General features: G+C 44.2%; 2 protein-coding genes across 3 annotated transcripts; both read right to left on the bottom strand.

Annotated features, from left to right (window-relative positions):
* Positions 1 to 6,193, bottom strand: LOC119122975 (monocarboxylate transporter 2-like). Of its 2 annotated transcripts, XR_005097982.1 has the most exons (6): positions 5,940 to 6,193; positions 4,487 to 4,707; positions 3,676 to 3,819; positions 2,780 to 3,592; positions 576 to 1,437; positions 1 to 513 (listed from the first exon to the last, which is right to left on the bottom strand). XR_005097982.1 is itself a non-coding variant. In XM_037251708.1 (5 exons), the coding sequence occupies exons 2-5, from the start codon at positions 4,701 to 4,703 to the stop codon at positions 1,169 to 1,171; spliced, it is 1,443 nt and encodes a 480-aa protein (XP_037107603.1). In that variant the 5' UTR covers positions 4,704 to 4,707; positions 5,940 to 6,193; the 3' UTR covers positions 1 to 1,168. The 2 variants fall into 2 exon arrangements, 1 of the variants encoding a protein (XP_037107603.1); XM_037251708.1 differs by having other exon boundaries at positions 1 to 1,437.
* A 200-nt stretch (positions 6,194 to 6,393) lies between these two features.
* kbtbd8 (kelch repeat and BTB (POZ) domain containing 8) lies at positions 6,394 to 12,811 on the bottom strand. Its single transcript, XM_037251707.1, has 5 exons — positions 12,740 to 12,811; positions 10,977 to 11,184; positions 10,581 to 10,887; positions 9,649 to 10,468; positions 6,394 to 9,336 (listed from the first exon to the last, which is right to left on the bottom strand). The coding sequence occupies exons 1-5, from the start codon at positions 12,753 to 12,755 to the stop codon at positions 8,873 to 8,875; spliced, it is 1,815 nt and encodes a 604-aa protein (XP_037107602.1). The 5' UTR covers positions 12,756 to 12,811; the 3' UTR covers positions 6,394 to 8,872.
* Between the last annotated feature and the right edge of the window lie 270 nt (positions 12,812 to 13,081).

Raw genomic sequence — 13,081 nt, 5'->3', positions numbered from 1 at the left:
ACCGGCCACTCGTGTAAGACCGCTCCCGATTCATCGGCTCAGCCGCCGATTGTAAACAAGGCAGATTTGATTCTTACAGATGCAAAGGTCGGGAGAAAGGTGGGTGGGTCATCAACATCTAGACGCGCTCTCTCATCTTATATCTCGCTCCATCCGTGCGGTACAAGTTGTCATGGTTATGTTTGGCTTTAATAGGCTTGTTAATTGAAGTGATTGCAGACAGACACGTTTTGTATTCAGTAGAGTCAAATTCATTTAGACCAGTGGTTCTTCACCTTGTTAGAGGTTTCATATGCGCATTCACCGAACCCCTCGTTTGTGAAAAATATATATTTTTTAAATTCAAGACATAGATGTTTTTTACTGGTGCACAAAATGAGCCGTTGATGAACATCACCTTGTTCAAAGAACAAAATCAACACAATGCATAAACTCACAACAAATTGCATACTTACACGATAAATCAGGTTTGTTCGGACCTCCTCAGTGGAGGCTCTGTCGAACCCCTGAGACCTACTCACCGAACCCCTAGGGTTCGATCGAACCCAGGTTAAGCACTATTGATTTAGACGCACCGAAGAAGTAATTCACAGTCTGGTCACTGACAGAAAACAAAGGAACCGTTTTACACAGTAAGAGTATCGAACACTTAAAACATTCATGTTTGGTTGACAAACACAGTCTCAAAAGTCAAGCAGTAGGACTCATCAGTGCAATGTTGTCAGGAAATGGCACAGAGGAACATATATGGCCTAGTGATGGAAGGAAAAGTACGCTGGCTCATTTGTTTCGAAAATATGTCAACTTCAAATGTAAGGCTTGGGGGATCAGTGTAACGTTGTACTTTTGAACAGTAGAAAGGAGGGGCACGTACTGTAGGTGAAAGGTAACAAGATAATAAAACCTTGGAGCTGTTTTGAGTTATTCAACGTAAGTGCCACTTTGGTCTTGGGAAAGATAAAACTAAAAAAAAATATCTGAGCCTATCTCTGCAAGAATGAAGTATTCCATTTAAATGGAATGTCTTCTGAATAGAATTCATCGTCCCACAGTTTTGTTTTTTATACTGCTACATTGGATTTCATTGAACATTAAAAAATAGGGTAATGTAAACATCATTTGAACCATATTCTAGCCAATTACAATCGACAAACCCTTGTTAAAAGTGTCAACTTTTAACTTGGATGCTCGCTACGTCTTCTTTACACTCAAGCACGTCAGACTCCTTTGGACAAAAAGTGTGAGTGAGCGCGCTCGCCATCTCGGCCTGGTCTTGGCCTACTGTGTGATTTGCGTTTGGCTGTCGACGCCTCTCTTTTTCCAGCATACGATAGTTGTAAATATTCATGACGAAAAGGAAGATCCCGCCGGTAACAATCACTGCGCCGCACAAGAAGAAGAGGTACTTGTAGTCTTCAAATTTATCCACCAGTAAACCTGTGAGGAAAGCAGACAAGATGGTGAGTGGTGAAAGGCTAAACTGCTCAGGCACACCATCATGATGCAAACATTTTTGAAGAAACACACGAGCAGCACAACGCGACCTGAATGAATTCATAAAGGTGCGCTAGAAACAAAGCAAGCTTTAAATTGAGAGGGGGCCAAAAAGGCAATTTTGACAGCTGCCACCAAAACAAATCAGAAGAAAGGCCCTTCTCAGAGAAAAAAAGGACAAATGTGCCTTTGGAATCATTTGACGCTTCCAACTTCAGATGTGGATCAACTGACAGATGACTATCGGTCTCGCTTTCAGTGTGTGTATGTGCATTGAATCAAAGTAGCAAAAAAAAGATGATGCATAAAGTGAACCATCTTTAAACTGAGCAGATTGTCTATTTGTCCAAAGTGGAGAACTTTTCACTGTGACAGCTAGATTTGCGTCATCAGATTGATAGCTGTCATATGGTGAATGCACACAAGTGACCGCCATGCCCATTAAAAGGGGCAAAGTCTTAATGGGGTCCATCTGGCATTGTCACCTTTTGTACCAAGCATAGTCCAGTTTAAATACGACGCAGGTCCACTGACTTACAGGGTGGAGCATCATTAGATAGCCAAAAGCAAAAGCTCATTAAAGGGACTTACCCGCATTATCGCTAATTGACTTGACCCAAAGGTTTGGCGGAACCATAACAAGAAGACATGTCAGGGTGGAGGCAATAATTGTGCCCTCTGGAGGAGAATGCAAGATGTGCAGGGAGCCTCTTATTTATTTCACCTTTTTAAATGAGCGCCTCGAAACAGGGTCACGCCAGACGAACCCGGGGGCCTATCAATTTCCACCTCATTAAAACTCAGGTTGCCGGCCGGCACAGAAGGTTTGGAGGCGTGCAGCTGATTAAGTTTATGCAGCGTCAGTGCTTATTCAAAGCCTTCGTTTTGGGGACTCCGATCCGTACCGCTGACACCAACCGATGCACGATGAGGGAACTGATTTGTCTTATTTACTTCTTTGGAATTGCATTTAGACACAAATTCCGGGCCAGATCGAATTCAAGTGTCCCTTATGGATGACATTACAGCAATTAATGCTCGTGGAACAAAGGGTGCACTGTTTGCAATTAGCTATGACCAATGGCAGAACATCGTCTGTGCTGAGAAAAGGAACAGCTGAGCTGTCTCAAACAAGAAGCACGTGTGTTATTTGATTTAGTTCTCGTGTAGTAATTATGTCAAATTTTTCCATTCAACTTTGGATCTGAGAAAGCAAGTTGTTTGCGAAACTCACCATAGCAATACATACGTGACTAAATAATGGTTGTCAGCAGATTTAAGTTACCTGCAGTGGGCGGTCCCAGCAGCATGGGGACACACTCAATGATGGTGACCAGTCCAACGGCACGAGGGAAGCGTTGATTTCCCATCAGATCCATCAGGCACTCAAAGATGAGGGCGAACACCATGCCGAAAGCCACGCCAAAAAATACGGCGTACACCACCAAAAAGGTGTAGTTGGTGATCAGTGGACAGAGTAAATGGCAGGTGCCATTGAACACCACGGCAAAGCTGAAGAAGTACTGGATTCGTGGTCGGATCCACTTGCTGTTGGCAATCAAGCCTGTGCCGGGGCGAACAAACATGTCCACAAAGCCCATAATGGAGAGCAGATACGCTGCCGAGTATTGGTCAACGCCACGACTGATGGCGTAATCTGTCAGGAACATGATGGGTGCGTAGGCACCGAAAATGAACATGATGTTCCCGATGAGGTAAATAAGAAAACCTCGATCTTTGAAAAAGGACCAGTCAAAGATGTTCTTGGCACCTCTGCTGCAACTTTGCTTCAGTGGCTTGGTGTTGGCGTTATTAGACTGCTCCTCCGCTTCTTTATGGGGAGCGGGAAACGAGGTACAGGAAGCGAGGGGTCTCATCAAGGCCCCGGCCACACAACAGTTGAGCATCAGAGCCCCGAGGATAAGAAGACTTCCTCTCCAGCCAAACTTGTCCAGTAGAAATTGATTAAAAGGGGCTAGGAAGCACAAAAAAACAGGACTCCCTGCCATTGCGAGACCATTGGCCAAAGGACGCTTGGCCAGAAAATACTTGCTGATGATGGTGATAGATGCATTCAGGTTTAAGGCCAGTCCACAGCCTGTGGCGAGACAAAATGGGAAAATGAGTGAAAAGATGTCAGTAGCAAGCGTGACTAACCAAAAAAGTAGTAAAATATCGTACCTGCAATGACTCCAACGCACAAGTAGAGGTAAACGATGGAGTTCCCGAAAGAAGCCGCGACCATGGAGGCCCCGCACATCAGCCCCCCTACAATAACTATCGGTCGGCTTCCAAAGCGATTGACCAACGCGCTGCTCACCGGTCCTGTGAAATGTATTGAACATTTAGAATTGAACAGAAACCCTTCATTGGTATTGTATAAGGAATAGATTAATTAATTTCCATCGCAGCATTTTCTCTTTGCCCAATACAAACAAATTGGAGGTGGAGCAGTGGACTGGAACTAAACTAGTGGGGTTGTCAAACCAGAGAAGCAGGAAACCTACTCCTTTGTAAACCCCTTCGTGACGGTAGGAGGCAGATCTCGACAACAAATAGAGGCAGCAAACATGCAACAGTTGTAGATAGTAGATACACATTGTTGTGTATGTGTGGGGGTCAATGGCGAGGCTCTGTCTCAATCGCGTATGTTCCATACTGCACTTCACCTATCATTTGACTCCTTGACTCAGAGTTTTATCTGGAAAAGGCTGTCAAGTCTCTCTCGGAAGGGGAGGGGAAGGGGGGACCCCAGTTTGTGGGACCTTCCGCTGATGTATTTGCGCTGTCGCTTTCCGCCATTTGGTGACATTGCCAAGGACAATATGATGAAGCCCATTGCCTGAAACTCAGATGAGGCAAATATTTCACCAGTTTGGCCTCTTTGAGTTAAGGTTGGGTGAGGCAGAGATTTTTTTTTATTACTAGACAATGTGATTATGACATTGACTGAGAAAACCACAAACCCCAGAGGAGTAGTGGGTGGACTCACCTCCAGCATACATGGCTGCTAACATGATAGATGAGATCCACGCTATGTCACTCTCGCTGGCTTGCAAGTCTGATCGGATATCCTTGAAGAAAATGGAGAGGGCTTTGGGTGTAGAGTAGGCAAAGCCAATGGAAATATGAGCCCCAATCACGACCATCCAACCCCAGCCACCATCTGGTGGTTTCAAGGCCTGCTTATTGGTTGGTGTCGAGGACATGTTCCTAATGAGAGTCAAAAAGCATGTTATTTATTTCACAAGTCGGAGAAACCTTGACTAATTCAAAAATATCTCATTTTGTTAGTCTATCATCTTGGTATGGCGTTGTTTTGTTGTATGATTGCTTTTGACGAATTATATGCTTTAGACTAGATATAATTTGAGTACGTTGATTTGATTGGTTAGAAGGTTTCATGGGCTAGTGTGATTGAGTATAAAAGACCCGGAAGTGCCCGGGCGCATTAGTAATCAAGGCGTATTTTGACCATGTCCGTATCAAGTGTCTTATGAGATCGACGTTGTTTTATTGAGTGATTTCGCCACATTATGTGAACCTTCTTGTGTGTTGAGATGCCACTCAGAAAGTAAACTTCAGCGAACGATCCTGAAACGCAAGAACTTTCCATAAAGCCCGTCAAACTTTGATCGGGAAGCCGCCACGTACGCCAACTACGACGCGCACGCAAACGCCCGTGGCAGGTACGCTTACCTGGAGCAGCTGGAGGCCAGCGTGGACAGGAATTAACCAAGGCGTTCAAGAATGAAAGAAGGAAAAAGAAGAAACTCAACTGGTCCGTGAGTACACCGAAATAATGACGGAAATGTATTAGGAATGGATATTATTATTATTAGTAGTAGTATTCTTGTTATTATTATTATTATTCTTGTTATTATTATTGTTGTTGTTGTTATTGTAGTACAGTACTGAGGAAAAAATCGAATCTATTACATCATTCGCGACTAGTTGACTTCACTAACTAGCACACAAATCAACCGGTGCACAGTTTTGCCGTACTATTGAGGGCAATGAGAATTCTTTCGCAGCTTTCCATGTCTCTCGTGTTCTACATCACTTGTGTGTTTAGAATTTCTCACGCACTACTTGTGTACACTGTACAGCACACAAGTATCTTTGACCTGGTAATAATCAACATGTGACAGTGAGCGATCAATGGGAACTGTAACGTGTTGCATTACAGGGAAACGAGACTTGACTTGCAACCTATTTTAACTGTAGTATTTAAACGAATTATATACATTATACGTTTTCAAGAATTCCCTAAAGTGATGCCACACTGTACGATTAAAGTCGATCGCTGATCGCCTCATCTCACGAGTGAATATAATACGTACTGTAGTCGTGCATGAACAAAAGAAAAACAAACTTGCACTTTAAGACGGTTTAGGGCAGCACTTCCGAGTCGCCGGAAAATATTGGTTTAGCGAGGAGCTTACCTTTTGTTGACAGAATTCGCGACAACTAAAGTGAGTCGTTCAAACTTTCTTAATGCGGCTTTTGTCGTTCACGCGTCACCCGGCGAGTAGTGGGCAGGCGTCCAGCTACCACGTGCTCCGCCTGTACTTTAGTACTTGTACTTGAGTATTTCCCGAGTACATTTACTCTCTGCATTTGAAAACATTCCAAACCGCTTATCCTCATGAGGGTCGTAGGTTATTTGATAATAGACCGGTAGTTTTTGCATACTTTAGTCATGGTGGGCTCGTTACTATGTTGCATCCTCCGGAAGAGGATTAGGACCAGTGAAGATAAAAAAAGGGGGTGACAAGATTCTGACTTCCGTTGCATCCTTTAGTCATACTGGGCTCGTTACTATGTTGCAACCCCCGCGGATATCGAGACGTCAAAGTGAAGTAGCTCTGAATTCCACTGAGCAGAGAATGAATGAACTTAGTTTCACTTTTAATTATTTTATTTTCAAGTTATGTGCAACGTGAATTTCACAGTTGAGCTCAACAACCACTATAAACCATAAGCCCAAAAAGACAAACCAGCAAAGTGGAGAGAAAAAGAAAAACATGAGAAGTTGAGTTTAAATGCACAAACATTTGATGAGATGAGCTTTGTATTGCAGCCCAGGGCCATGAACTAGCTCTTCAACATACAATAGATTTCATAGCTTGTAGTACAGTCTGTCATGACTGCTATTTAAAATGTTTAGTTTATTGATCTGCAATGCTTATGTTTGGTGAGAAGGTTCTGTACTACAGTGTAGGGGGAAATCAATTCAAATGTATTAGTCGTGCAGGCAATCTTCTCAGAGCAGGATTAGTCTACCAAAACTAAATAGCAAATAACATAAGCAAAGAGAGAGAGGGTGGGGGGGGGGGGGGGGGGGGGTACTGAAGACAACAAAAAACATCTACTCTTCAAGTTATAAAAGAAACTGAAGTTTAAAAACTGTGCAAGTACAGCAAACCTATTGTACAGTATAATACACACAAAAACAATTAAAAATACAGTACTGTTTCAGTAGAAATCCTGAGAGTTCCCCATTGCTCACTTACCAACTGTAAATTGTGTGAATGAAGCTTTAACATCAACTCTGAGCTGAGCCGTTAAAGTCAACGCCTCTGGTATTAATATCATGGTTGTTTTTTAAATGAATGCTGAATTAGCATGTAATATTTTTTTCGGGTTGATTGTAATAAGGTTGCTGAAGCTCTTTCAGAATGTGGGCCACTCTTGTGTAGTAGTGCAAAGCTGACACAGGAACCAGCATGACAAAATTGACAGTAATGTACTGAAAATGTCACACGGGCAGAGAAACACCACGTAGCTGTGGGACGAGTTCTTCTGTAAAAGATTGTCAAAAAAAACAAAGAAAAATGAAAGCAGCACCAACTGTTAGTCCACTGGCGGCGGCATGTAAAGACGGATTTGTGGCCTTTTTCACAGAGGTGCTTCTTCAAGATGAGTTCGCAGTTCAGATCTGTTGACGTGAGAGCCATTCAGTGCAACGCCGAGTTAAGACTTTCCCGCTATTGTTCATCAGGAGGGACACTTTTGAGTCCCAGGCTTTTTCTTTCGGCCACAGGCACGTCGGCATCTCGAGTGATCTGCACAAAATGACATGTCGCTCCAAGCCGTGCTCCAGTGGAACTAATGTAATTTCAATACCGGACGAGCACACAAAATAATCAACGCACTTTGACTGAAGTCATATAAAGACATGTAGCCTCATCACAGTTCTAGGAATTATTGCTACAACAAAACGCTTTCCAAATTCCGGATCAGTTATTACAAGATCGCAAATGCATTTTTGTGGAAGGCTGTTTTGACCTTTTAAAACTGGTTAGAATGAAACTCTAGAAAGCAATCCAAACCGAGCTCAATGTTGTTGCTTCGTTAACACAAAACATCCAGAAAAGTCTTTTTTCTTTTCTTTTTTTTCCTCCTCCTCCTCCTAATGGAATAGCTCTGAAGTCTCTGAGGTAAGCGTGGTAGTTGGTCTGAACTTCCCACTTAGTGTTGACACAAAGTTCACTCTTGTCATTTCTCCAATGTGGAGAGGGAATATTCCAACATCACAAGTTGTCCTCATGTGTGACACACAAAATGGACACCGACTGAAAGGGTGGGAGGCACGAGACCCCCTCCCCCCCTAAGCAATTGGAATCTAAAACCAAAACATGAAAACTGCTCAGAAGCCACACACAGTGAATTGTTTGACACACAGTCGCTTGTGGAGGAATAGCGGGGAAGGGGGGGCATCAAAATATCATACAAGCTTCAAAACCTACTGTAAATCACAACTAGACTTCAAAATAAGTCACCTAGAAAAAAGGAGCTTCAGAGATTTGACTTGCAGGGCGGTTGGGGTGGGGGGGAGGTGGCGCAAACAAACCTCAGAGCCGGCAAACTAATAATGAGCAATGCTATTCATATTACCCGTATGAATATATAGTTTATATATTTTTTTTATATATGTATGTATATATAGTATTTGACTTTATGCTGAGAAGTAGCATTCATATCTCCGGAGTGCACGCCATGTTTACATGCTTTTGTAGAACCTCGGTCATGTATCCAAACCAAATGACAAGAGCGTGGCTCAACAATAAGCGACACAAGTTGAGTAATTGCACTTATGATTCGTTGTACGGTTTTCTAGGGCAAGCATCAGTGTGGGTAGGAGGTGGTGGTGGTGGGGGAATACTGCAATTTTTTAAAAGCACCCCGGTCTTGATCTTGTCAAACCCAAAAACGTTTGACCGCTTAAGACGTATCGAAAACAGATAGACAAAAAAAAAAAAACGGTCTTTGTGGTGCAAAGCCGAGGTAACACCAGGCACAAGGCAGGCAAAACCGCACCGCTCCCTCTGCCTCCCAGATTGGGTTCACAGCACAAGCCACGGCCACAGCTTCTTCAAAGCACCCGCTGTAGACACTGTGGATAGAGTTTGGCTACCACGCATTCAAAATGGCGGCCCAAATCCCAGAGGCGGTCAGGCGTCTCGTAGACTTTGGTCCATGCGTCCGCCTGATCGTCATACTGGTAAAGGGAGTTCTTGCGGCTGGTACGGAAGATGTGCTCCTCCACCATGACCTGCGTGGCCCGTACAAACAGGTGCAACTTGCCTTGCAGCAGCATGGCCTTGATGTAGGGGCTGGTGGCTTGGTCAAAGGGCAGATCCCTCTTGCGGCTCCAGCTGTTGCGCTCAATGTCGTAGACCTCCACAGTAAATGTGCGCTGGTGATTCTTGCAGATGCCGGCAATGTAGTAAATGCAGTTCTTGTAGAGGGCGGCCAGACCTTGGCTCCGGGGTACGCTCATCGGGGAGAGGTGACTCCAGTAGTCCTTACGAGGGTCGAAGCAGAAGAAATATTCACCTGTGACGAGATAAGGAAATGCAATTCGTGGTCAGTTTCACTTTTTTTTTTTTTTTCAGGGAGGGAGGGGGGGTTAAGATGACTGAAACTTTGTTGTGTGTTTACTTTGGCATCATTTCAACATGGAAATGTAGCAGCTTGAAGTGTAAATGTTACATTTTCAGGGTTGTTTGCCCCTCCCCTCTCTTCCATCCAAAAGTGTTTAATGAAAAAGCAAGTCCAGGCAGGATACATTTCCAATGTGAGCAATGCTGCGCTGTGAGTATCTTGTGCGCAAAAAGGCCTTGGTCCCACTAAGAGGGCTTAACATACCTTGGAGGACGTAGATCCGGTCTCTGTGCTCCACGGCGCTATGAAACTCCATGGCCACCGGCATCGGACTCACGGCCGTCCAGCAGTTGTCCCGGGCGTCGTAGCATTCGACCGATTTCAAAGCGTTGCGGCCGTCACCTTCGTATACTCTGCCGCCCAACGCGTAGAGCTTCCCGCAACAGTGTACCAGTCGGCAGCCGATCCTGGCTCGCAAAAGCGGCGCGTGCGGTAGCCATCGATTGCCAGCATGTTCGTACTGCCAGAAGTCGCTCTCAGCTCGATGATCAATGCACACCTCGCTGTTGCTCGGTCGGTAGCCCCCGGCAATGTAGATGTCGTTTTCCGAGGACACCAGGATGCCGACCTCTCTGAGATCGTTGGGAGGTTTGCAGAGTTTGAACACCCTGCCCGTGGCTGTGTCCAGGCAAGGTACCGTCTGCTTCTTTCCTGAGTGTTTGTGAGCGGCATCGAAGCAAATGACCATCTCAGAAGCAGTCATTCCCAGGCGCTGGGGGCAACCATTGGTGCCGGTGAGGCGGGCTTTGGCCTCGACTGGGTCTTTGGACAGGGAAAGGGCGCAAGCGAAGGGCGCGGGGATCCGACTGAGGAAGGTGTCATCCAGCAATGGCAGACGAATGCACTGGGAGAACACGTCGGCCAGGTGAGCCTCGCGCCTGCTCAGATCGTGCTCCAGCCAGCGAATGATGCTCTCGTACACATGTTCTTCTTTCTCCACGTTGAGGTCGTCATTGTTCAAAATGCTGACCAGCTGCTCCTTGGTCATCTGGAGAAACTCTTGCTCTCTTGAAACACACAGGAACTGTCACCGCCCACCAAAAAAAGAACAACATTTACAGCCGTTAGTCAAAGCATTGGCGTAGGTAAGAAACACTATCAGTGCATCTCAAATTCCCAAGCTCGATTAAACGGACCTTTTTGCGGATGTAGTCTTGAGAACGTTCCTTCAGCTCTTGGTGCCCGTAGGCATCTGCAAACATGAAAACCCCAATACAGTTCTGCGGGTCCAGCCTACTGATCATAAACTGGGCACACTGGTCCTGCAGGGCAGGGATCTGGAATATGCTGGCTGCGGTGAACAGGGCCTGGACGTTGGACTCTGAGAGCGTGACCCTGGACGTGTAGGCATAGTCCAAGACGAGGTGCATAGATTCCGATTCCACCCCAACGATTCTGACCTCCCGTTGGTTGCTCTCTGTAAGGCCACTCGTGAACATGGACCTGGTGAGCACGAAGACGCAGAGAAGACCAAAATCAGCAATTCACATGCAGGAGAGTGTGTGCGTGTATTTTCTTTTTAACGTATTTACCTAAAATATGGGCTAATTGCGGCAAGAACATTCCGGTGACATGAGAAGGTCTTGCCGTGGTCCACCTCTACGACAATGTCTGTGAGCTGAGCTTCATCGTACAAAGCTTTGAGCTGCTGAAGGATGTTGCAGGCGTGTATGGCATCTACCCCATTGTAGTTGGTGCTTGGCGGTGTCCCATTCTGAACTTGTAACAGCTTCCCTACCTCTAAACACAGAAGAAAGCGCCACAGATCAGCATAAAGGCTGGTAAGAAACTATTTGAAATGATTCATTAGTTCTAACAGAATAGTTTTAAGCCCCCCCCCCCTCAAAAAAATGACAAAAGCCTTTTGTTTTTATGACACATTTATCTTTTCTTTACAGTATATGCATTATTTACAGATCTATTTAATCCATTTAGCACGTTCATGGTGCTTGACAGTCGATACCTGAAAATCAACAAAGTTAAGGACTTTGAATCAAATAGACCTGAAGTTAGCGAATGACTGAGTTTGAGAACAGGCTAACAAATTGACAAATATTTACTGGGCCCAATCCAATGTGTTTTCAAAAAACAAAAAAAATTATACCATTTCATTGAGTTAGACCTTAAAAAACAAAAGCACTTTTTTGTTTTCAATTGAAACCAAAATTACAGATTAACTTTGTATGTTTGCAAAAAAACGTTAATGAAACAAAAAAAAAAATAAACATCACACATTTAAGTAAACAATGTTAATCTGCAAGCAGGTTTAAGAATGATATCCCGAAACCGTCATTGTAATGTTTGGTAAAGGTTACTTAGTTGTGATTCATGAGGAGTCTTGCAGTAGAATACTTTTGAAAAAATAAATGGGAAAGTTATTTTTACATACTTTTTTTCTCTGAGTCCTTTTGTTGTCAGTCTTTTTAACTATTTGAAGACCACTAGTTGAATGCATCAGTCAATAAACTTTATGGTTCGACTGTTTTCCTTGCGTCAGTCAGTTTGTAAACATGCTTTGATCTGATTTTATGTAGAGGAGGGGAGATAAAACTTTCACAACAAATACCTCGTGTTGAGCAACGCGAGCTACTTCACAAGACAAAGAGTTGAAACAAGTGGATTGCCAAACACAGCGGCGGATGGGAGCTAGCTCGCTAACTGATTTCTTTCGTGGGGAGGATGGACGCTGCCGAGGTTCAACGCCAACTTTCCCAATCGCCAACATAAGTCACGTCGCGGGTGGTCAAAACCGCAACTGTGATGATTCGAAGAGACACATTCGAAACGTTGTCTGGTAGACAACCACGCTAAACTTTTAGCAGACGGCTAATCACCTAGCTAATGTTTAGCAAGATATCACTCAAGCATTACCAGATCAAATTCGGTGATAAAAACTTCAGATGCTTTCAGCTCTAACCTACATCTCTGCTCATCAAAACAACCTACGACGTGGTATATTTGTCATTAGCAATGATAAACGACGCGACGGCTTGAACTTTCAAACCTTTGTTTGTGGTGACGAACAAGTGTTTACACAATCAGCTGTAGGTAGCAAGCTAACCGGCCGAAAGTTAGCCGCAAGGCTAACGTTAGCCGCAAATCCAACCTAGCGACAGCCAAACACTTTTGAGGAGTCATTTATAGCTCGGCCTCGTTTAACAAGAACGCAACATGTCACGTATAGGTACAACATCGTTGACACTTTAGTCCACACGTCTAGAAGTACATCATTTATAACGTAGATCGTGTTCTTTACGTCTAGGTTGTACACAAAACGATGAAGATTTTCGCTAACCTGCACTGGCAGCCATTCTCTCCCGTCTGTCTCAGGGGGGCAGCCCGAAAAAAGCGTCAGAGTGCACAGTGGAGCCACGGAAACAAGGAAGAGCCAATCAGACGCCGAGGCACTAATGTAACATCCAATCACAATCTTTCTATCTAAAATAGGGCAAAAAAGTTTATTGGCCTAATGAGAACATGATACACATTGGTGCAGTTGTCGGTGCTAGTAAATATTCCATAATAAACCAAAAAGATCAGCGCAACACTTTAATTTGAATTTAAACTAGGAACAAATCAAAGCAAGCTGATTTATTTTTGCCTTTACTTTCACTGTGTATCAGCTGAACATGTCAAC

The sequence above is a fragment of the Syngnathus acus genome, chromosome 5 (assembly GCF_901709675.1).
Source record: "Syngnathus acus chromosome 5, fSynAcu1.2, whole genome shotgun sequence".
Lineage (NCBI taxonomy): Eukaryota > Metazoa > Chordata > Actinopteri > Syngnathiformes > Syngnathidae > Syngnathus > Syngnathus acus.
This window is presented reverse-complemented; position numbering and strand designations above follow the sequence as displayed.

Coding starts and splice junctions, on each gene's coding strand:
- LOC119122975 (XM_037251708.1), bottom strand. CDS start 4,703: ATGTCCTCGACACCAACCAATAAGCAGGCCTTGAAACCACCAGATGGT. Junction 3,820..4,486: donor AGCAGCCATGTATGCTGGAG/GTGAGTCCACCC, acceptor TACATTTCACAG/GACCGGTGAGCAGCGCGTTG. Junction 3,593..3,675: donor GTGCGTTGGAGTCATTGCAG/GTACGATATTTT, acceptor GTCTCGCCACAG/GCTGTGGACTGGCCTTAAAC.
- kbtbd8 (XM_037251707.1), bottom strand. Junction 10,469..10,580: donor AAGACTACATCCGCAAAAAG/GTCCGTTTAATC, acceptor GGGCGGTGACAG/TTCCTGTGTGTTTCAAGAGA. Junction 9,337..9,648: donor CCGGATCTACGTCCTCCAAG/GTATGTTAAGCC, acceptor ATCTCGTCACAG/GTGAATATTTCTTCTGCTTC.